The 26,273-nt window shown below is 38.2% G+C and overlaps 1 protein-coding gene across 1 annotated transcript in view; it reads right to left on the bottom strand.

Annotated features, from left to right (window-relative positions):
- LOC106871622 (protein scribble homolog) overlaps positions 1-26,273 on the bottom strand; it is a 698,511-nt gene that overhangs the window by 173,061 nt on the left and 499,177 nt on the right. Inside the window, exons 29-30 of the mRNA XM_052966764.1 lie at positions 24,622-24,684; positions 9,438-9,662 (exon numbers count right to left, since the gene is read on the bottom strand). Of these exons, the coding sequence (XP_052822724.1) occupies positions 9,438-9,662; positions 24,622-24,684 (288 nt within the window). The remainder of the gene's footprint in view (positions 1-9,437; positions 9,663-24,621; positions 24,685-26,273) is intronic.

Raw genomic sequence — 26,273 nt, 5'->3', positions numbered from 1 at the left:
TAAAAGCACCCACTACACTCTCTGAGTGGTTGGCGTTAGGAAGGGCATCCAGCTGTAGAAACTCTGCCAAATCAGACTGGAGCCTGGTGTTGCCATCCGGTTTCACCAGTCCTCAGTCAAATCGTCCAACCCATGCTAGCATGGAAAGCGGACGTTAAACGATGATGATGATGATGATGATGATATATATATATATATATATATATATAAGAAGACAAAGAAATCCTTTAACACATCTGTAATGATTTGTTACAATTGTTTCTGTACCAACTCTGCTTGCAATGCCAGTTTAAGCAAAATTTCCAAGTGAAAATTCACATAATGTTTGCAGTTTTAGACATTATAGTAGCACTTCATCAGACTTGCATTAAAGGTGCCACACTAATGTTTAAAACTGCAAATATTACATAAATTTTCACTTCAAATTTTTGTATAAACTTTTGTTGCAAGCAGAGTTGGTACAGAAACAATTGTAATGAATTTTTGGCACTGTCATGCTATTAGCTGCCAGAAGTGAAAGTGCTCACTGCTAGTGAAGTATCTGTCTGTCTGCCTGCATGCCTGTTGCTGGCCTGTCGATTCTTTGGCTACTGACAGCTAATACCATGACTGGCCGGAGCGAGCTATATGTCTGTCTGTCTCTCTCTCTATCTATTACTCGAAAGTTATTGGAACAAATTTGACACCTATATCCATGCGTTTGAAAACACACAGAGTATAAGGGTACTACTAAAGCAGAGTGGTCCAGAACGCGCAGTCGCGCGTCCGCGCTAGCTAGTCGTGAGTGGTCGATCCTATTATTCTTAAACTTCAAACTTCATTTGTTTTCTATTTTGATAAATTCTCTCTGTTGAAAATTATATTTTTATATTTTAAATAATTTGCAATTTCAGGAAATATGTTTTTATATTAAATTTGTGTTTTCTAATAAGGTGGACGAGTGATTGATAGATAGCTAGATAGATAGTAGATAGATATCAGTAAGTAAGTAAGCCAAAGTATCAACTCAAACCAGCAGGCAGACAGACAGACGGACACAGCAACAGGCATGCAGGCAGACAGACAGATACTTCACTAGCAGTGAGCACTTTCACTTCTGACAGCTAATAGCATGACAGTGCCGAATTTTTTGTTTTCTTATTATTTGGATTTCTTTGTTTTCTTATTATTTGGATTTTAGTTTACTCTTCACTACACCCACACAACAGTTTTACCATCGCGAAACCAGGATTTTCTACACTTGAAGAATTTTGGTATTAGTCTCAAATCCAATAGTGTTGATAGCCCAGAGCACAGGCTGAGCAAGTCCAGTAAGTTCACTGTCATCAATTCATTGCAGGGAAAGTTCACCATCATCAATTCAAAATTTTTTTCAATAAAATAGTGAGATACTATGGGTATATTTTCTCAGTCAACTTTCCTTGCGGTGAACTTTCTTCACAGTGAATTGATGGTGGTGAACTTACCTGTAATTCAGGTTGAGTGCTTTTCTGGAAATACTCTACCTTTATACCCTACCAGAACCTAAGGTTATATATATATATATATATTAGTTTATGGTGAAATAGTGAATTGGGATGGAGCTGTTCTTCTTTGTGCCTCCTGCCATGATCTGGGTTCATGTCATAAGTCAGATTAAAATTTGTTCAGATGCTCTTTGAAGAATTCTACATCACCTCACAAATCTCTGAGACTGTTTGACATAATGTTGAATAGTTGTTGACCCTTGAAACTCAAGCTCTTACAGTATTGGGTCTTGATTCTAGATGGAGAAAATGGGATCTTTGATACTCTGCATTGTCATCCAGTTTGGTGGTTGGTAAAACTTTCAGTTCCAAAATTCTTGCAGGATCTTCTGTATGTATATCATGGCATATAATTGCACCTCCTTTCTAGGGAGCAGAACTTTAGCTCTTTTAACTTCTCCCAGTAGCTAATCTGTTGCACTGAGTCCATTGTAGGGCGTTGTCTGTGAATTTCTAACAGATGAACTGTAGACAAGGACCTTCACTGTAGGCTAGCTATTGAGTTAGTTCACAGTGAGAAGGGACTTCTGGTTAGACAGTAAATGAGACTTGGGTTTAAATGGCTGATTGTACTCTCTCATACATTGTAGATAACTGAAATGGAATAAGTGATACTCCAACATACGCTTGTTTGTGACTATTTTTATATAGAAAACACACAAATGTGGCAAGCAAGAGCACTGTTACACTGAAGCTCCTGCAATTCAGGTTCACACATGTTGAATCAAAGGTCCATACAAAGAAGATCACCTCCAACCTGACAAAATATTCATATGTAACAGCAGCACTGGATGAGGACACAGTAGCAAATGTGTTAGACATCCTATCTCAAGTGCTGGCTACTCACAAATATGCCACTTCAAAAGAGAAACATTTCGGCTTAATGAAAGGAAGCAGCAGCCAGGACACTGGATGTGGAAGGATTAGGCAATTCCAAGCTTTTTGAGCTAACGAACTGGATGCTGGCATCAGTACCCACTGATGAGTAACCTTGTTTAGGGAGATATTTCTCTGTAGATTGTCACCTAAGGTCCAGTCCCTCATAACTCAGACCAACATCAAGGACCTATGGCAGTCAGTGGCTGACAAGCAATTTTTGTCTGGTGGAGTTACACAATCAACACCATAAGGTCAGCCCCAAGGTATGGTGAAGTTACACAAGATGATCTGTGTTTTTATCACACAAAGTTTGGGACAAAGGCTACCAAGTGGAAGTGACCATGTAGCTTCAAGATCCCTTTGTCATCAGCCCCAGGAAACACAGGGTCAGTTGCCATTAAACAACCTGGTGGCTGGCAAACACAATCAACTGCTCCTGTATGTTTATGATAGGATCTCTGGATGAAGATTTCTAATCAACACAGAAGCAGAAATCAGTGTGAGCCCAGCATCTGTATTTGCTGCCCCTCATATATACAGCTGTCTCTCAGACTAAAAATGAATTCTCAAATCTCCTTGTGAGCTGCCTGAATCTCACAATCTGCCATGGAACGAAGCACCACACTGGTCCTCCATTGCACAGCTGCACACATCGTCTACCAGACAAACTTGCTATTATGAGGGTCAAGTTCAGCAATACGGAAACTTTGGGTATTATTTGCCAATCAAGCAATCTCTGGTCATCACCTCTACATGTAGAACCAAAAGCCATTGGATGTTGGTGACCTTGTGGAGATTTTTGTCATCTCAACACGAACACAACACCTGACCACTACTTCATTCTGCATACATAAGACTTCTCAATCCAGTTAGCTGGGTTTTTCTTTTTCCTTGAAGGTCAATCTCATCTGAGGTTACCATCAAATACCAGTATGAGATGATGATGTGTCTAAAACTGTTGCGATCACTCTTTTTGGACTGTACAAAACTTCTACATAACACTTTGGCATTAAAAATGCAGCACAATCCTTCCCGTGCTTGATGGATTCTGTGTGCATGGGTCTAAATTTTGTCTTTATATACCTAGATGACATCCTTGTCACAAGACAAAATGTGGAGCTACACAAGAAGCACCTAGTGATCCCTTTTGATAGACTGGAACAATATGGCTTGGTAGTCAACCCTGCCAAGTGTGTCTTTGATGTTAGGAAATTGACTTCCTGGGACATTGTATCACAGGTGCAGGTGCTACACCAGAAAAAGTTAAAGCTATCCTGTCCTTTCCATGCCCCACCACAAATGAGGCTCTGTGCCAATTTGTGGGTATGGTAAACTTTTATCTTCATTTCATCCACTTGACAGCAAGAATGATGAGACCCCTGTACAAACTGCTGTCAGGAGAAAGTTCAAAAAGACAGGCGGAGTGGGACAGTGCAATGACCTCAGCCTTGAAATTCACAAAAGAAGCTCTTGCTAAAGCAACCATGCTTTCTCATCTCATATGTCAGCATTGACACAGCCATTGGAGGAGTTTTGGAACAATACATCAATGGTCAGTGGTGACCTCTAGCCTTCTTCAGTCAACAACTATGACCACCTGAACAAAAATATAGCACTTTTGACACCCATCTAGGTGTCTGCCACTTTCACTATTTTCTTGAAGGTCACACTTTCACAGTGTTCACAGACCACAAACCACTCATCTTCATTATGAGCAAGCCGTCAGAGCCATAGTCCGCATGTCAGCAGCAACAGTTATCAGCCATTTTTGAGTACACAACAGACATTCAATACATAATTTGGAAAAAGCAGCCCAGGCACTGATGCACTCCCTAGAGCCCCTATCTACTTTGATACCTATATAGCTTCAGTAACAGAAAGTCTTCATTAGAAGGCTATGGCTATAGTTCACCAAACAGATGATGAGATCAGGGCCTATCACACTACCATCACCTCCCTTTCCTTGCAGGATGTGCACTTTGGCTCCTACTTTGCAATGTATCCCTACTTTGCAATGTATCCACCAGGAAGCCAAGACCAATCGTCCCATTAACCTAGTACCAGAGCCACACAGCACCTGATATCATGCAAATTCATCTGGCAAAGCAAATTGGGGAGTGGACCAAAACCTGTATCCCCTGTCAACAAGTCAAAATCCAACAACATACCAAAGCACCTCTTGGCAGCTATAAACCCCTACAGGCCAATTTCAGCCACATCAACACTAACCTCCCTGGTTCCCTACCACCTTTGCAAGGTTGCTCATACTTACTAACCACAGTGGATTGCTTCACTCATTGGATTAGGCTATATCTCTCCACAGCACAAAAACACAGGAAATCCCCCACGCCTTCATCACAAACTGGGTCACCTGTTTCGGTGTCCCAGACAGCAACTCATCCACCCATGGACCTCAGTTCACCTTGAAGCTGTCGAATGATGTTGTGAATTTTTTAGCATCCCAATGAAACACACAACAGCCTACTAACCCAAGGCCAACCCCTCACAACCATACTTAACAAGCCCAACTGGATTGACCAACTTCCATGGGAGATGCTGGCAATCCACACCACTCTGAAGGAAGACCTCAACACATCTTCTGCAGAAATGGTGTATGGTGCCCCATCTGAGCAACTGAGAGACAGCATGAGCCAACTATGTTCAACTCCCATGTCAATTCATGGTACACCTAGGTCATCCACACCAAATGACCTCCACAAGGCAAAGTTTGTGTTCGTTTGTTGAGATGCATGGCGAAAACCCCTTCAGTCACCCTATGATGGCCCATATGAAATGATTCATACAGGAGTCAAGTCATTTTAACTCCTGATTGGTGAACGACAGGACATGGTTTCCATTGACATATTGAAAATGGCCCATCTCAATAATGAGTTCTATTCAAGTAGTTTAACCACCAAACAGAGACTGCCAAAGGCAAGTCGCACCAACCCCTGAGAAACAGTCGCCAAAGAGCCAAGTAACTACATGCACAGGTAGGGTGATAACACCTCAGTTCTGATGACAGTCAACAGTTCTGAGGGGGAGCTATGTAGGACATTACCCATGAATTCATAACAGAGTCACTGTAGACAAGGACCGTCACTGCAAGCTAGCTATCGAGCTGGTCCACATAGAGAAGGCACTTTCAGTTAGGCAGTAAACGAGACTCAAGTTTAAATGGCTGACTGTATTCTCCTTCACAAAATAGATGACTGAAGTGGAATAAATGATACTTTGACACTCCTGTTTGTGATTATCTTCATGCATAGCTTAACAAAGCTTTACCATTTTCTTTTTGTAGTGGTACTGGATTACCTTGAGTTCTGCCACAAATTTTATGCTCTCCAGTGGTCACTGGAGAGCATAAAATTTGTGACAGAACAAGTGGGAGCAGTAATAATCCAGATGACTGAGAGTAGCGTGGTAACATTTCTCCTAGTTCTGAATGATATTCAAATCCAGCCAGCTACCCAGTGTTGCTGTCTTGGTAATATGCACATGGAATGTTGCATCATTACTTACACACTTTGACTTGGAGATTGCATTACTCACTGGTCCTATGTATTTCAACTGTAGTCTGTTTGTGGGTGATAGTGGAGTGCTTGAAACTTCTTGGTATTGCAGTGCATGTTATTTTCTTCATCCCATTTGTATATTGCATTCAGATATTCAGTTTTAGGATGTCACTAGGGTTCTTGACTGCCTGTGTACTTTTGTATCATCAGCATAGCTGGAGAGAATGGCTAACTGTATGCCTGAGAGCATGTTGACAGAACCACCACACACAGTAGTGGTGGTCCCAGTACAGTCCCCTGAAAGGACTCTGCTGAGAACTGATGTCTCCCCAGAGAGAATACAACTGGCTGCAACTTCTGACTTCTACTTTTTAAAAAGTCATGCAGTATGTGACATATCATCCCATGATCAACTTTGTCAAAGACTTTGGCAAAGTTAAGATATATCACATCCCCATTTGACCAGTTGAGCTGCTGTTTCAATACTCAGTCATAATACTGTAGTAGCCATGTGAGGTAGCCCCTTCCTGGACAGAAGCCATGGTACGTCTTTATGAGCAAGTTATTTTCTTCCAGGAACAGGATCAGCTGCCTTCTGAAAATGTGTTCCATGACCTTGCTAACATGTGAGGTCAGAGAGAAAGGCCTGCAATCCTTAGCATCTCTGCTTTCTCCTTTACGGAGAGGGTATATTATTCCTTCTTTTAACATTTTGGGAAGTTTACCACATGCAAGGGAACTCTGAAAAAGTACCTGCAGTGGTTTTGCAAGAACTTTCTTGTACATCATTCAAAGAACAGCTGGAAATCCACCTTGGCTCATGACTGAGTTTGAGTTCCTCTCATCAATAGCCAATATTACATCTTCCTCCTTTATGTCAATGTAATCTTTGGTTGCCTCTTTCCCATGTAGATCTGCAGTGCTGCTTATTTATATATTTCCCAGTGGAGAGGTGAAGACACTTTGGAATTGTTTATTTAGCATGTCACTTATCCTTGGATCTGCAGTTAGTAAATTATCTTCTACAAACAGTGGCATTATTTTGTATGCACTGAGACAGACACTTTCACAAACTTGTGGAAGGCTTAAAGATTTAATTATATATTTTCCACTGCCCTAGTTTTTCTTTTTTCCCTTGCTTTTTTCTTGAGAGAGGCTGGGTTTATTTTCAATCTTTTAGAGTGAATTTTTGAGGAAGAATTTCTTGCTATCATTATGTTGTTTATTTAAGCAATTTGAGATCGTTATTCTTCATTTCATAAGGACTCTCCTGCTTCAGGGAATGTTGTTTTTGTATGTACTGGCTCTCTTCTCTGGGACACTTCTGGCAGAGGTCACAGATTATGCTCTCATTTGCCTTGCCATGAGCTGTATAACAACATTGAGTATATAATTATATAGGCATGGGCATGGTTGAGTGGTTAAGAAGCTTGCTTCCTAATGTGATCTTGGGTTCAGTTGCACTGTGTAGCACTCTGGGTAAGTGTCTTCTGCTGACTGAAGCTTTGGACTTTTGGACACTTGAGCCTCTGAGTGGATTTGTTAAATGGAAACTGAAAGAAGCTTGTTGTATATATATATATATATATATATATATATATATATATATATAGAGAGAGAGAGAGAGAGAGAGAGAGCATCACTTTTGTATCAGCAAGGCTGTGTGTTTCCCATCTTACATGAAAAATATATCTAGCTATGGTGAAATATTACTTTGTTTGATAAATGGTGGTGGTTGATGACAGGAAGAGCATCCAGCTGTAGAAAATCTGCCTCAACAAATTCTGTCAGACCCATACATGGAAAAGGGTATGTTAAATGATGATGATGATGATGATTTATCAGTCATTGTCATCATTTTCATGTCTACTTTTCCATGCTTGAATGGGTCAGTCAGGAGTATGTTGAAGCAGAGTTTCTTCACCCTCCACTTATTTCCAAGTGAGGTAATGATTTCCCTGTCAATCAAACAACAAACTGCTCAGACATGTGTACATGGAGAGCCTGAAATAAATGACACTGTATTATGCAACATTTCAAGATTTATCATGAAGTTTAGGTGTACTTTTCTGCAAGCAAACTATCCTGTTAAAGAAGTCATTGCTTACAATCAATTATCAATCAGATATGTAGACAAGACAAATACAAACCCACTCAAGCAAACACACACACACACACACACACACACACTTATATGATGGTCTTCTTTTGGGTACTATCTACAAAGTCCACTCACAAGGCTTTGGGGCTATGTCAATGGACATTTGTCCAAGGTACCATGTAGTGGGAATGAACGCAAAACCAAGTGGTTGGGAAGAACATTTCTTAATCACATAGCGTATTCAAAAAAGGATTTTAGAGAAAGTTTATGATGCAGTCACAATATTTGAAAATAAATTTCTTAAATTAGAAATTATTGATTATTAAATTAAAAAAACATTAATTATATAAAAACGCTTCAAAAAATACAGATGAACACCAGACCTGATTGAAGAATGGTTCTGTTTAAGCATTTGCCAGTTTTGAGATTATCAAGCAAACTTGTTATAAGGTAATTGTATTAGTAATGACTAGTTTACACACATATTCTTAAACTTGTAGAAATAAAGATCAGCAAATGATTTTTCATTTAGCATAATGCACCTTGTGGTTTAAGACAGCTGAAAAGTGAGCCGATTCTGATCTAGGTTTGCTGTTTCCTTAACATCCTTGGAAAGAGAAACCAGAACATGTTAGCTGTCAACTTGCCTCATGTGAAGTGAATATACAAAGAGGAAAATGGTTTTGTGTTTCATCTCATAAAGTCAAAATATTTGATAAATAACAGGTCTTTGAATGGCTTAAATAAAATAAGCAACGACAGTGAAACACTAAAATGCCATCTGTTGTATGAGAGTCTGCATGATCACTCTGTAAATTAAATTCAACCTAAAGAAACATTTATTTTTGCATGCTAGACTATATTTGATCAGTTTATAATTTTAGACTGTCAATACAAAGTTTTGAAATAAGATTTACTATCGGGGGTCTGCCATTTTTAACATTAATCACTCAATTGTAGAGTAGATAATATTTATTTACTACCTCGGTTGAATGATGCAATTAGAGAAATGTGTATATTGCCTAAGTTTGCAGTGGTTCTTTTCTTGATTCCTTGGTGATAGCTCAACCAAAACTAAGGCTTTAAAGTTACATGATATGCTTGAAAAGTTTTATTGGAATGATAAAGAAATATATTTAAGTTCTTAAAAACTTTAACATTAAACTTATGTAAAACAGTAGAAGTAGGAAAGCTAGGGATGACATGTTTCAATACAAATATTTGCAAATTAGAGTAAATGATTTTGTCATGAGGAGAAGTCTAATGTTTAGGATAGACCTTATCACAGGAAAGAAATTAAACTTATTAACCAGGCTTCTTTTTAATTCCACACACAAACATTTACATATATTTATGCATTTGTACATATATGTATATTTGTGAGAAAAAAAATATATGTATGAAAAACTAACTGACCTGTGAGCTGACAAGAGGGTCATCACTTTTTTGGCTGCTGATGTTTGAGATAGAATTGGAATCAGGTTTGTACAACACAGGTGTAAGAGGAGAGGGAGTAATGTCTGGCAGTATCTTTTCTTCAGAATGACCACTGCAGACAAGAATCTCGATTTCATCACTGACACTCCGTAAGGTTTGCACAGCTTCTGCATGACTGGTGCCAAGTAAACTTTGGTCATTCACCTAGGTAAAAGAAAAAACAAATAAAAAACCTTGCAGTCAGCAGCATCAAACAAGAAAACTGAATATAAAAGGAATTAAACTTAGTGTGCTACAGAGGACTGCACTGGTATAGACACATGACATGTACGATGATAGATGGATTAAATAAGTGCCAGTTGCTCCAAGTGGAAGGACCTGTGGTTGATGAAGACCAAGGAAAACATAAGAAGAAGTGACGTAAATTGACCTGCAAAGCTCTCTCACGAAAAGGGTGAGAAAAGAAAAACAAAACAAATGCAGAGATGTTACACTAGAAGCCTGTCCAACCCATGCAAACATTAAAAAAAATTGGATATAAAAACAATGATAATAAAATTTATGGTTATTCTTAGATATTTTGCAAATTAAAATCAATGAGAGAGTGTTTGGTCCTGACAACCAGATGACTACATTTTGAATGCTCTGGCTTTGATGTAACCTAGGTCTTATTAACATTAGTCAGGTAGTATAGATTCTGTGTTATTCCCAACTTACAACTTAAAACAAGATTAAACATAGAATTAACAAATTTCTATGCTTCTTAGAAAGATATAATTTTTTTTTGTGCACACCTATTATCAAATTACACCACCACATAACTAATTCCTGACATCTACACAGATGCTATATTTACTGGTATATAAGTCATACTGTTTTCTACTTGATTTTAACTGAAAAAACTATAGTGTGACTTGTAGTAAGACTTAACACTAAATTGGAGGAGTGACTTATATATGATTAAATACAATACATATACAATCAGTATAGGAAGTATGTATGATTTCTAGGTGTACCAGCTGATTCCCTAGCAACAACATACCTTAGTATATTTTGCTGATTTTTAACTCTGACATTTACCTCTGTCAAGAAAAATGTAATATTCTAAATCTGTTTTAAGTGCATTTTTCATGCATGAAAAAAGATTTACTTTTTAGAGTACCATCTTTTTATTTTTTCAATTGAATGCCCTTCCTATTGCTAACCACTCCATTCTAGGGCTTCATCACTCCTGAAGAAGAAACTCCTCCTTGACCTCCTTCCACCAATCTGTCTCTGGTCAGTCATGACTATATAGGTCTAAAGTAGTGGATGAGATTATCTTGCCACCTTCTCTTTGATCAGCTTTTATCTTGTCCATTGTCTTGGTGTCCATTCTGTCACCCTGATTGTCTATCTGTTGTCCTTCAGTTGTGCTATGTGGTCAGCCCATCTATATTTGTACTTGTTGATGGTTCTTATGATGTTGTCTACTCTCATGTGCTGTTGTATCCAGGTGTTGGATTACTTGTCCCACAAGTGATGCTGAGCATGATTTGTTCCATTTTTCATTGGGTTACAATGAAGGCATTCATAATTGCAGTTCTTGAGAACCTGTGTTTCACTGTTGTAAATCATCACTGGCAGGATGTACTTGTTGAAGATCTTTCTTTTAATTTTCATTGAACCCAACCAAGTGCTATTCTTTTGATTTCCCAGAAGAGATTTCCATCTTTTGTCACCATTTTTCCAGGTAAACATAGCTGTCTACCTCTTCTATGGTCTTGCTGTTTACACTGATGGATGCTGGCACAGCATGCCTGTTGAACATGATTCTGGTCCTTCCAAGGTTCATGTTGAGGCTGACAGATTGGCTTGCAGTGTGGATATTGATGAGCATTTCCTCCAGTTCCTTAGGTATATACACTGTCAAGATGATATCATATACAAAATCCAGGTGTTGTAGTTTTTCTCCATCAATGTTGATGCCTTTTTCGTCCCACTGGATTTTGTTGATGACAGTATCTTGCAGGCACAATGTAAATAACTTTGGTGAGATGTTGTCGCTTTGTCCTGCTCCTTTCTCTAGCTTGATCTTATCACTGACTTAGTGTAACTTAAGGGCTGATGTTGCACTGCTGTAAAGATCTTTCAATGTTGCAATGTGAGGAATTCTATAGCAAACTGTATTGCACCAGACAACCTCAAGACCATCCATTCTCCAACAACTCAACACCAACCCTATGCCCTCTTCCCATCATACCATCAGATATGAGAGTGAACGTGAACCAACTCAAGAGAGATAAGGCAACTGGTGAGGATAACATCTGTGTTGATATTCTTCAGGACAGTGGAGAACCCATCATGATGATGCTCATCAAGCTGTTTCACAGATGCTAGCAGTGGTATTTCTTTACAAGAAAGGTGACAAAATGAACTGCATTATGCTTAGAAGAATGTTTGGCACCCTGGACCTCTATCAACCAAAAGAACAAACTGGCTTGAAGACAAGATTTTCTATTATTGATCACATTCAGGTTACCAGTAAAACTGCAAGAAAAGGTGAAAAACTACAACATCTCACTCTGTTTTGCCTTTGCTGAATTTGAGATGGCCTTCGACTCCATAGAATTCACATTGCTCCTTACAGCACTGAAGAATCAAGGAGTGGACCCCACTTACACTGTAATACATTGGTAACCACTTAATAAATTAGGAGTGGTCAGTAATCCCAAACCTCAATTTCTTTGTATTACTTACTGTTTTTAAAATATATCTAATACTGCTGTCAAAGAGTTTAGGGCTAAAACTCTAATTTAATTAAACAAAATGATTGACAACAGGAAAATTAATTTCAAGTGTAATTAATCTCACTTCATTTCAAGACATAATTATCTCATTTCATCACTACAATTACATATATAATTTATTGCTTTAAAATACAGGGAAGTAATTACAATAGTTACCAGGTGATCAAGCAAATGAGAGACCTTCTATATAGTCACTTAACCTACTACAAATAGCAGTCAAATTTTTCTTAAATCATAAAGTAGCGATGTGAGAATCACTAGGTAGATATACAATCAGTATTAACATATTAAATGTTAATACAGCTGATATGGTTGTGTGCTTAAGAACTTGGCTTCCCAGCCACATGGTTTCAGGTCCAGTCCCACTGAATTACACCTTGGGTAAGTGTCTTGCACTATAGTCTTGGGCCAATCAATTCCTTATGAGTGGATTTGGATGATGGAAATTGAAAGAAGTTTATGTATGTATGTATGACAAAAAACTCGTGAGCACTCAACAGCCATCAAGCAATATGTGTACATGTGTGTGTATGTATGTGTGGGGATGTGGAAATACCTGGGTTAGTAGTCCAGGCATGCAGTTGGCCCACTGGGAGTGGGAGGCGCCTCTGTTGTTGTCATAACATCTTTCTAGGAGAGTGAAACTCTGAGAAAAAATCTGCAGCACTAACAATATTTGATGATGTAGACTAGTTCTTCTTTTTGAGTTTATGTGGTTCATGTTCATAGAGTGGGATTTGAGCAAATCCTTTCCTCACTATAAAAAAATCATCATGCACAGGCATTGCTTTGAAAAAAAAGAAAGACCTATCACAAAACTGGTTGGTCCTAGCCTTCGCATGTGAGGGACTTTCGATCAGGTAATGGCAATACTTGAACACAAGTTTACAGCCATCATGTATGTATGTATATATGTACATACATGTGTGTGTGTGTTCATCATCATCATCATTTCAATGCTGGCCTTCCATGCTGGCATGGTTGGAGAGTTGGACAAGGATCCAATAGTCCAAGGACTGCATTATGCTTCAGTGTCTGCTTTGGCATGGTTTCTATGGCTGACATTTTTCCTGATGCCAACCACTTTGTGTGAAATGGGTGCATTTTTTGTTCCACCAGCACCTTTGAATTGCTATGCAGCTGGCAAATCAACAAATTCCAAAGGAGGTAGGGGTAGGCGTCCTTATGTTAGCTGGGGGTTAAGGTATGGGAGAAGAGGTAGGAAGTGAGCAGGTTCAAGTTAATGTTGTAGAGGAGCTACATGGCTACTCACATTTAGGAGAAAGAAAGTAAGAATGAAGAGACAAGTTGTGGTGATGAGGTGCCCATGTGGCTCCTCAAGGTATGAGGTGTGTAACAGTGAATGGGGCTTTGCAAGAGTATATGGGTGGAGGAAAGAGATAAGGGAAATGGGAGAGAGGGAGGTAGGCAACATCTTTAAAGCTTCGGAAAGGTTGAGGGAGGGGATGCATGATTTAACCCTTTCATTACTGTATTTATTTTGAGGTGCTCTGTGTTTCTTTCAATTACTTTAAATATAACAAAAAATTTAGTAAAATAATTTAGTTATCATTCAGCTAGTGTTAGGAACATGAATTGTGACTAAAGTTTGCTGGAAGATTTTAATTCAAAACTTATGCAAACAAGACATTTGTACTCAGAGCCAGAGCCAGTTTCAGCTGGGTTGGTAATGAAAGGGTTAAGGAGGCTAGAAGGATGCTAGCTGTTAGGTAGAATTGATGATACAGTTGACAGTGAGGAGGAGAGAGATGACATGTTTGGGTTGGCTGAGAGAGAGAGAGAGAGAGAAAGAGAGAAGTATAGTGCATGAGGGAAGATGTTTTGATGTTCGAGGGGTTAAGATAGCCTATGGAACCTGTGGGTGTAGAGAACAATATTAGTAAATGAAGAAATGGCTAACAAGTGAAATGGTTCAGGATAACAAGTATAGCAGTATCAAGTAGAGCTGCAGCTGGAGAAATGTGGGAAGAGGGCAATATGAGGAGAGTTTACTTGATTGAGGTGCCTATATATGTGTGCGTGTGTGTGTCTGTGTGTATTGCTGACATGGACAGCCCTCAACTTCTTTTATCCAGAAGGGTTTTTCATTCCATTATTTCCTATTATTTACATGATATCATTTATAGCTTTACATGTGCTTTTAGATACACTTCCCAAAAATAATTTTTTATATATATATATATATATATATATATATATATATATATATATATAAATATATATCCTTTAATTTTATGGGAAATATTTTTGAGTGTGCTCATAAAAAGCTCCTATGCTATTTTTCCTGGCTACAACTTATTATTCCCATCTTTGATAGTAATTTTATAGAAGTCTGGTCCCACTATAGTGTAGGATAAATATAGCAATAATGAGAACTTTTGGATGGAAATTCATAAATATTTTAATGCATTGCTACATATGTTTCCACAAAGCATGTCTTTTATGGCTGTATTCCCCATCCATAGGACATTACAAATATGATTTGTAATGTCTTGGGATTTTAAGGGGAGCCATCATTATGTGTCTTCATTTCTTCAACCAAAAATTACTCTCGTGTTCTGGTTGTACTGAATGTTAAGGGATACACCAATCAGAAGGTTCTGTAAGATTTATGTGTGGTTCTTGTAAATATTTGGACTTATCATACAGATAGATAGATAGAAACAGTATGGGAGGGAGGACATAAGTGAAATTTTACTTTGTATTCTAGATTTGTGCAAGAAGGCATGTGTGGATAGGAAAAAGAAAAGAGAGAAAGAATAAATAATGTAAGAGGAGAAAGAAAAGAAGATGGTAATGATTTGCCTTGTTTTGATTTCAGTGTACATGGTGCTGTGAGAGGGGTGCATTGAATGTTTTGATTTAACCTCAACTTTGACAGGGTGCTACATTAATGATTTTACAAGCTGTAAGGATAAGGGAGCAAATATTTGTTTAGATGTTATCAGTTCAGGATTTCTGAGTGGCACTGGTGAAAGAGGGGAATGGGATTACCTTGGTATTGTTAAGTATTTCACAGGGTCACCTGCTGCATTGTCAAATATTTGTTCCTTAAAGGGGCATGTTATATGTTAGTGATGCTACTATTCATTTGTTGATGTTGTTAGTTTTTCTGTTGAGCCAGTATATTCATCTAATATTATTTTCCTTGTATGTTCAATTAGATAATAATAAGCACAATATTATGTACATGGTTTATGGTGGTATTCTTGATATTTAGACCCTGTTATGCTAAAATTTCCTTGTAATAAATTCCATGCTGTACATAAGGTCATTTTGTTTACATCATTTGAGAGGTTTCTCTATTGTTTGGTTTGATGCTAATGATGTTGTTTTTGGTTTCATAATACTTTGTTCCAGTCCCAGGAAATATTTTTTTATTTTATAACTACAAGATACAACCACTTCAAAGTGTCTATTAATTATGTTTTCCTGGGAGATAAAAATCTCCAGTGTTTCCTCCAGTCATATGTTGCAAACCTATGATGTTCCATCATATGGTTTGGTGTCTTTTTAATATAGACCACTTAGTTGTGTGTTCCACTCCATTCACTTTTAGTCTTCAGCTGAGGTTAGCTAAAGATGCGCAGTGACTTTTATTTTCATCCAAGAATGATGCAAGAATGTTTCCCAGACAGTTTTTCATCATGTCTGATGTCCCACCAATGTACACATATTTTAGTGCACCTGCCTTCATTTCACATTTATAAATCATGCTCTTCCTCAGGAATTTATTTTCAAATTTGCATTCATTTTTCTGTCAGTATTTATATGAGATCTGATCAATAAGTATCTGGACTGGTGCTATAAAAACTACAAGTACCAATTTGTCATTTAATCTCCTTCAAAGTAGTCCCCTTCAGAAGCTACACACTTAATCCGCACTGTTTTCATTGGCGGAAGCATTCCTGGAACTTGTTTTCTGAGATAATCAGCAGCTGCCATGTTGCATTCATTTTGATTTCCCCAATGTCCTTAAATCTTCTTCCTTTCAAGCGGGATTTGATTTTTGGAAAAAGGAAAAAGTCACAAGGGGTGAAATCTGGGGAATACAGTGACTGTCAGACCTGGGGAATGCTGTGCCTAGCCAAAAACTGCTACTGAATGGGCAGGTGCGTTGTCATGGTGCAATTGCCACTCACTGACTGGATGCATGCAATTGTGGCCTTTTCTGACAAATAGCATCCTGAAAAACATCACGGTAGTACTCCTTTACTGTCTGACCAGGTGAAGCATACTCATGCTGAACAATCCACTTGTAGTTGAAGAAAACAGTCAACAGTGTCTTCACATTGCTTTGACTCATTCATGTTTCCTTTGATCTCAGAGACTTTGGGGTCGTCCACTGCGAAGACTGAGTCTTTGTTTTAGGGTCATAGTCATAGATCCATGATTCATCACCGGTTATGACCATTTTCAAAAAGTTTTGTCATTCTCAACACAGTTAAGGAGATCTTGTGCAACTGAAACCCAAGTGTCATTTTGGTCAGCTGTAAGCAGTTTTCACACAAACTTGGCAGACACATGTCTCATACCTAAAACTTCAGTGATAATGGACTGAACTGAACCATAACTCATGTGCACATCCTCTGACAACTCATGGATGGTGATTCAACGATTTCCCCTTGCAGCTGCACACACATCTGCAATGCTTTTCTCAGTTCTGTTGGTTGCAGGTCTCCCAGAACACTCATCATTAATGACATTTTTGGGGCTATCTTGAAAACATGTCTGAACTACTCATACACTTGTGTGCAGCTTATACACTCCTCTCCATACACTTTCTGCAACTTTGTGTAGGCCTCTGAGCAGGTATCTCCAAGCTTTTGGCAAAATTTGATGCAGATTCTCTCTGCTCAACTTTCTCTGTCATAGTCAATGCGATGATCATATGCTACACACGTTCATTCCAAGCACTCTGTAAATAGCGGAAGTGAGCTAGAATGTTAAAACTTAGTGCACATGCACAGCAGAGTTCAAGGTCAATCAGTACCAAGAGGCTTCACTCTATGCGCTTTAGCTTCATTACTATGGCAACAGTCTGAGTACTTATTGGTCAGACCACATATGTTGCTGTGTTGTTTTTGGTTTTGTTGTTTTCATGTTCCACATCCTCACCTATGTTTGAGCAGATTGGTTTTTAACTGTGTGTTTTGGTTGCTATTGAAGTTGTTATCACCACTTATTTTTTGTCTTTCTTCTACTACTATGGTCTCATTCATCCTGAGTTTAGACTTCACTGTTAATGATGGACCCATATCTGTTTTTATAGAATATTTACTATTCATCTTTTTATCCATTTCTCTTGCTGCTTATTCTATTTTTATCAACCATTTTTCTGTTTCAACATTCTAGTTTTATTTTATTAAGTTTTTTATCATTTAATTTGTGTATATAATATTCTAGGTTATGTGATGTCATGTATGCTAACTTCACAATATGCCTGTTGAAGATTTTATAATACTTACTCAATCTAGGAAAATGTCTGTCCAGTACAGAGAAGAATTCCTGTCTGATCCTAGATTTTATTTGCAATCTGAAGATTGGGTTAAACCATATAATTTTGTGATTTATTATATTTCCACTTCTTTTAATGTATCTGTTTGGTATGTTATTATATGTTATTTCTGTTCCTACTATATGGCTGCTCTTTCTAACTGCATTTACTGCTTTATGCATCCTGTTTATTTCCTACCTAGTGTTGTCATTGTGTTTTACTATTTTAGTCTCCATTTCATTCATTGTTTTTTGGGGTTTCTTTATTCCTGGATTATTCCTAACGTATTCTCTTATATTTTTATCTTGGACAAGATATTGATGTAGTGCTAAACTATTTGTATCTATTTCATTTTATCCTTATACTAGCAGTATAACCTGACGTTGTCTGGGTGTGACTTATTACGCCATCTATGATAAGTCTTGCTAGGTGAAAATCAACTAAAAAAGAAAGCCTTACAACGAAAAAACCCTTATGATGTAAATATGTTCATAATTCAAAAGACGATGAAATGAAAAGGGCAAGTTTGAAGGCTGTTTTGCGTAACATTATTAAGCATACGTAAATTTCATCCGTCTAATTGACTATACAAATCCTTTTTCGCAGGAGCTAGGATGGCAATTTGTGATGAAGCAATTGCTGGCGATCTGTTGCTACACAGTTCTGCCAGAATTCTATCAGATTGGGCAGTAGATGTTGATGCACCATTTTGCATTATGTTCAAAGTAGCTTCTGGAATGTGGTGAATTGCTGCAATCTGTTGCTGTCTTTTTAAACTGGTTGCTTTCTTTCCCCAGCAAACTCTCTTCTTTGGAGGCATAATCTATGTATATATTAAACAGAACAACAAAAGTTATAATAGATGGCAGGGTCGGTAGTTTCCACATTTCTGTAATTTTTCAGATTAACACCCGCACGATTACCTAACCCTAACCCTAAACCTAACCCTAACACTAACCCTAACCCTAAACCCTAACCCTGACCCTAAAACCGTAACTGTAACAATAACCCTAATCTTAACCCTAACCGTAAACCCTAAACTCTAACCCTAACCATAACCCTAAAACCCTAACCCTGACCCAAAAACCCTAACACCCTAGTGAAAATCGTACGGGTGTTAATCTGGAAAATTACCCACATTTCTAATGAAGTTCACTGATTTGCAATGTGTTGTCCTGTCTAGATAATCTCTGTAGTTTGTATATTTACAAAACATTGACGAACATGAGTTATATTGTAGTGAATGCTTGTGTGTACATGCACGTGTATGTGTTTGAGAGAGCGATAGAGAAGAGGGAGAGAGGAAGAGGGGAAGAGGGAGAGAGGAAGAGGGAGAGAGGTAGAGGGAGAGAAGAAGAGGGAGAGAGGAAGAGGGAGAGAGGAAGAGGGAGAGAGAGGGGGGAGAAAGGAATAGAGAACGGGAGCAATGAAGAGAGAGAAAGAGAGGAAGGGAGAACGGAAGACAGTTATAAAATAGCAATGTGTGCACGTGTTTATATAAGAAACACACACAAACTAAATCTTATATCTATAATGTTGATGTGTGTATGTGTTTATGTGTATGTTGTTGTCACAGATCACGTATGTGTAGTTGTGTGTGTTTTTATGTATCTATGTTATGAAAAATAGGTAAAAAATACTAAGAGGAAAGTTTAATCTATGACTTTGTATGTATCACTTTCTCTCTCTCTCTCTCTCTCCCTCTTTTACTCTTACTCTCTATATTATATGTTGAGCGCATGATCGATGTGTAAGAACGTCGGTATGGAAGAAATATAGAAGTTGCTAGAAACAACAGCCAAATCTCCCTTAAATCACACAAAGTAAATTCTTTTCCCTTTGGGCAGCCAGGTTGCCAACTGCCCACAGCTAGGACCACTAGCTCTCTTTCTTTGTTTTAGCACTCTACAAGTGGTGTCATGATGCCTGTCTCACAGTAGGTACCATTTGATAATGTATTCACATGGACTGATTTTGTAAGCTTATTATACCAGGATGCAGTAGCATTTTATAACGAATAAATTGTCATTGCTAAACATTTGTATTGCCTGAGTTTATTGTTTGCTCTCCACGAAAAAGATACTTATGAACACTACATGCTCTGTCTTGATTCCCTAATATTCCACCATCACCATCACAAATACACATCTCAAACACCTAAAGTGGTGAACCTGATATTGGAGGAAAGCAAAATATTTCTCACATAGCAGTACAGGGCATCATAACAGCGACATTTCTTTCACCAGACTCATACACTTGGTAAGTAACAATGGTATCACCTTCAATAGCTGCTGTTTCTCATCCACCTGTGCCTATTTTCACTGGAGACATTTCCGTTTGATTTGTCCAAATGGAATCCTACTTTGCAGCAAACCATGTGTATTCCGAAACGCAGTGATTGCATCTTCTGATAAGTTTTTTGCCAACTGCTCTCATGAGCAAAGTATGAGAAATAATTACAAATTCACCTGTGGATGCCAGCTATACCTCTGTCAAGGGTGAGATTCTACGGTGGAATTTTCTGTCAGTGGAGAAAAAATTTCACAAACTGATGAACGATGAACAGTTGGGAGACCAAGCACTGCTGCAACTGCTGTGTAGAATGCACCAGCTTGTAGAAGGCAATTCATTAGAGGGCAGTTTTCTCAAGCAGTTATCTTTTCTCACTTGCCTGCTAACATCCAGGCCATCCTTGCACCCATGTGCGACATCAGTACCATGGAACAACTGGCAACATCAGTGGATAAAATAATGAAAATAACCAGTGCGACGATATCTTCTCCTCCTTCCATTACTGTAGCGGCCATAGCATCCCAGTTCCAGGATTTTCAACGAGCCATGGAAAAAACAATTGAAGACCTGGTAGCGGAAGTTTGCAACCTCCATTTAGAAAGGAACATAGTCCCACATGCAAGACACTGATCTTGCTCAAGATCTCTAACCAGACATCAGTACGTTGATAATGAGGGATCTGTATATTGGCACCACACAGTGCCAAGGCAATGAAATGCATACCACCTTGCTCATACTGCACCCAGGGAAACATCAGAATGGAGCGTGCAATTTTTATTAAAGAAGAAATTTCCCAGAAAAGCTTCCTGGTTGACTCAGGAGATACCTGTAGTATCTGGCCAGTTAAATATTCACATAGAAAACCTTTTCCTTTAGCCACTACCTTGCAAGCAGACAACCATTTACCTATCACAACATATGGCAAAATTTCTCTCACCTTAAATCTATGACTCAGACGATACTTCCAGTGGGTTTTTCTAATTGCTGATCTCTCTCATTTTGCCTTCCTGGTTGATCTGAAGAACAGGCAATTGATTGACAGCAAGATGCAACTCAGTGTACATGGCACTGACTGTTTTGTTTCCACAGTCAGCCTGATTTTCTTTGTCACTGCTGCTTCAAACAAATACCACTCATTGTTGCAGTCATTCCCAGAGTTAACAAAACCCATGTCCTATGGAAATAATAACTCACACTTCATAGAACACCACATTTTGACCACAGGCCCTCCTGTTTTTTCTCACCTAAGACGTTTGTCAGCAGAAAAACTTAAGGCTGCAAAAGCAGAATTCAAGCACATGCTACAACACAGAATTGTATGTCCTTCTTCCGGTAGCAGGACTTCTCCCTTACACATGGTACTGAAGAAATCATCTGCCAACTGGTGACCCTCTAGGAACTATAGATGACTTAATGCCATCACAGTACCAGACCGGTGTCCCATTCCACACTTTCAGGATTATACAGCTTTGCTACATGTCAGTACGATTTTTTCAAAACTAGATCTTGTCTGTGCATACCACCAAATACCCATCCACCCTGACAACATTCCAGAACTGCTGTAACCAATCCCTTTGGAGCTTTAAAGTATTTAACACTGCCATTCGAGTTATGTAATGCTGCAAGCTCTTTCCAATGCTTTAAAGATGAAGTCATTCATGATCTCAATTTCATGTATGCGTACATTGACGATTTTCTCATTGCCACTTCATCTGAAGCAGAATATGAAAAGCATCTACAACAGCTATTTGCTCATCTGTTGCAGCATAGCATTCACATTAACAGTATGCAATGTGTTTTCGGAGTGCTTTCCCTTACTTTTCTGAGACACATCATCAACAAAGACAGAATCAGGCCTTTAGCTAAAAAAGTTGATGCAGTTGAAAAGATTCCTGTACCTATTTCACTGCAGTAACTCCCTCATTTTCTAGGCTTCATAAATTTTTGCAGACAGTTTATTCTTAACTGTTCACAAATATTGGCACCCCTTACAGATATGTTGCAGAACAGAAAGAAAGCAAATAAACCCATCTCATTCGCTTCTACCCAAACCAAAGCCTTTCAGGATATCAAACAGAGTTTATGACATGTCCCTATGCTGACCTATCCGGCTCCTGATGCAAAGCTGTCATTGTCTGTAGATGCTTCAGACCTTGGTGTTGGTTGCATTACACAAACTGTGTGGTTCCGAATGGAAACCTCTTGCATTCTTTTCAAAATGGCTCAACCCAGCCCAGACTCATTATAGTACTTTCAGTCGTGAACTGTTTGCCATCTACCTCATAGTCAAACATTTCCAGCACATGCTAGAAGGCAGGAATTTCACAATTTAACCGATCACAAGTTACTATCTCTTGCTTGGAAATGAAAGCCCAAAAATTTTTCCCACCCTGAGATATACATTACTTGAATTTCATTTTCCAATTCCCCAGTGATATCCGGTACATTCCTGGAAAAGAGAATATCGCTGCCGATGTTTTGTCTTGTTTGTCTATTGACTCCATATTCTCACCTGCCGAGATCGATTTGGATGCCATGGTGGAAGATCAACCATGCGCTGAGGACATAGATAGCAACAAATCAGAGTTCTCTCCCTTTGACTTTCAATGACTACCTGTAACAACTTCCAACTCTGAGATTCTTTGTGATATCTCCACCAATTACTCTCATCTATTTGAGTGTTTTCTGTGCTACATAACATCTCACACCCAGGAGTTTCTGCCACTTTGAAGCTAATTTCAACTCTTTTCATGTGGCCCAACATAAGATGAGACATTGCTGATTGGACCAGGAACTGCTTGCCTTGCTAGAAAGTGAAGGTGCACAGGCACATCAAAGCACTGCTGGGAACATTTGCCCACCTGTTTCCAGCATATCCACATAGACCTTTTAGGACCCTGGCCCTTGAGTCAGGGATATACATCCTTATTGAAATGCATAAACCATTTCTCATGATGGCCGGAAGCCATACCCATTGCAGATTTGTCATCACCAACTATCGCTCAGGCACTTGTATTGGGTTGGATTTCTTGTTTCGGTACATCTACAACAATTACAACCGACAGAGATCGACAATTTGAATCTCAACTTTTCCATGATCTGACAAAAATCTTAGGATCAAGACATAACTGCATAATGAGCTACCATCCTGCCTCAAATGGATGTATCAAGTGATTCCATCGCCAGTTTAAAGCATCTCTGCATGCATATCCTGACCCACAGAAATGGATGGAATATTTGCCCATTGTTCTTCTTGGTCTCCATTCTGCTGTCAAGGCAGACATTCTTTTTTCCCCAGCAGAATTATTGTATGGATCACCTTTATCATTACCTGGTTAAATGATCACTCCTGTTTCTTTGCATTCACGAGATTACTCAAGCTATCTGGATTGTCTTAGACATTACATGGAGACTTTTGCCTCCCACTAACACAAGACAGCAATCCATTAAATCCTGTGTTCCTATGGACATATCATCCTGGACTCATGTTTTCATGAGAAATGATATGGCTAGTCATCCATTAACCCCTCCATACCAAGGACCTTACTGAGTGTTATCCCATTAAGAAAAATTTGTCACTATTGACTATAAAGGTGCGAAAGACATTGTCAGTGCGGATAGACTGAAAAAGTCCTACATAGACACAACTGTTCCCACTCCCATTACACATCATGTACACACCACACAACAGACACCGCTCACACAACAAACTTCAAATTCACCCTCCATAACTACTAAGAGCAGACAAAAAGTGTCAAAAAAAACTGACTCAGACTTACTACATCTAAAGGAACATTGAATGAACTCTTTCCTTGAAGTGTGATATTTTGTTTCATTGTATATGCATGCTATTTTCATCATTGCATTTGCAATCTATTTTCACTATTGTATTGTTACATATTACATTTCCTTTAGTTTATTATTTTGTACCTTAAAGGCTCCTGGTATGTTTTGCACTGTAGATAAATATTTTCTTTCGTCTCTTATTGCCATAGCTTTATGACTGCTAAGGGGCTCTGTAGCATACCTGTCATGCCTGCTTCGATTGTCTCAGGGCTAAACATAAAAGCCCTGAAGGGACACAACAGGCAGCCATGACACATGTGCAAAACACAACAGCCTTTACAGATAATGGAAGTGATAAAAGGAATACAAGGAGCTCAACAGGACTCTTTTCCCTTTTCCTTTGCCAACTGCCCACAGCTAGGACTGCTAGCTGTCTTTCTTTGCTTCAGCTCCCTACATGTAGTGTTACAATACCTGTCTCACATTAGGTACCATTTGATAATGTATTCACACACACCGACTTTGTAAGTTTATCATACCAGGATGCAGTAGAATTTTACAATGAATAACTTGTCATCGCTAAACATTTGTATTGCCTGAGTTTATTGCTTGCTCTCTGAAAAAGATATTTACGAACACTACACACATGCCTGTCTTGATTTCCTAATATTCTACCATCACCATCGCAAATACACATCTCAGACACCTAAAAAACAAAAGGTATACAAACAATCCAAAGAATTATCATAGGCTTAAGAATAGGAAATAAAAGACATACTTGCAATATTCTTTGTCCAACACTTAACTGGCCATGTCTTGCTACAGCTCCATCAGGTGCAATCTGTAATAGTAGTAGTAGTAGTAGTAATAGTAATTATAAAGATGATTTTTAAGTTGGGCACAAAGCCACAATTTTGAAGAAAGATGGCTTACTTGAATAAAGCAACCCCAGTACTTGACTAGACACCTTATCAACTTTGGAAAATGAAAGGTAAAAAAAATTGGTAAGATTTAAAGACAGAATGCAAAAGAATGTAAGTAGATATCACAAGGCACATTCTTGGGTGCTCCACCCAGCCTGTCACTGAACCATTCTTTTATTAATGACAAAGACATAAGGCCACAAATTGGGGAGAGGCAAGCTGTGCAGCCAACTGAAATAGATTTGAGTGCTTGATTGTTACTTATTTTATTGGATGACATCAAGGTAAAAGCAAACTCAATGTTGGTGGGGTTTGAACTGAGAATGTAGCATTTGCACTCTATTTTCACTGTTGTATTGTTACATATTACATTTCCTTTAGTTTATTATTTTGTACCTTAAAGTTAGGAAATTACCTGTTAGGAAATTAATTTTGATTCTACTACTGGTGTTATTCAAATGCATTAACAACAACAATAATAATAAACAAGGCTTCTATTTGTAGGGAAAGGGCATGACTACTTGAATTGATCTCAGTATATTACTGATACTAACACTAGAGAGCTAAAAGACAAAATCAATTCTAGTGGAATTTTGAACTTGGTAAGAAGGATGCAACTGAAGTACGCATATCATTTAGTTACATGTTTTGCTATTTTTGCCTAAATTAGGTACAAGGACAGAAATTTTCAGGGATTGCAAAGTCAACTATATTGATCCCAGTACTTAAATGGTAATTTTAATCAACCATGGAAACACGGTATTGATCTTGTGAGGATTTGAACTCAAGAGCCAAAAGAAATATTGCAAAGCATTTTGTCCAACATCAACAATTCTGTTAATCCATTGCCCTTAGGCACAAGGTCTGAAATCTGAGAGAGAGTTTAGGTGATTAAATTTACCCCAATATTTGATGGGTACTTTATTTTATCTACCCTTTCAGGGTAGATAAACTTTAGTTTGCCAACAATTAACTAATTTACTAAATAAAAAGCTAAAAAGAAAGAAAGAAAAAGAATGAAGCAAGATGATCATAAAAGAAGGTAAGGCAGGAATGAATTTGTACTTAGAATATAAAGGAGCAGATCTAATACACAAAACAGTTTATCCAATGCCCAAATTCATCAACTGAGCAACAATAACAGCAACCCAAATTCTTTATATAAGCATGAAATCCAAAATTTTAAAGGGGAAATGTATAAGAACTTTTGTTTTTCATACCTTTTTGCAGTGGCATATCTGAAGTGTTTTAAATTAGATATCAAAGTCTGGTCTTACTTCAGTTTGTCAACAATTAACTAATTTACTAAATAAAAGCTAAAAAGTAAGGAAGAAAAAGAACAAAGCAGGATGGTCATAAAAGAAGGAAAGGCAGTAAAGTAAATGAAAAAGCTGGTAAAATATAAAATAAGAGGAGGAATATGAAAAATAAAAAGAAAGCAGGAGAAAAAAGACAAAGACAGTTAAAGAAAGGCATTCACTGAGAAGACTGAGAAGTGATAGGCTAT

Source organism: Octopus bimaculoides, chromosome 3 (genome assembly GCF_001194135.2).
Source record: "Octopus bimaculoides isolate UCB-OBI-ISO-001 chromosome 3, ASM119413v2, whole genome shotgun sequence".
NCBI lineage: Eukaryota > Metazoa > Mollusca > Cephalopoda > Octopoda > Octopodidae > Octopus > Octopus bimaculoides.
This window is presented reverse-complemented; position numbering and strand designations above follow the sequence as displayed.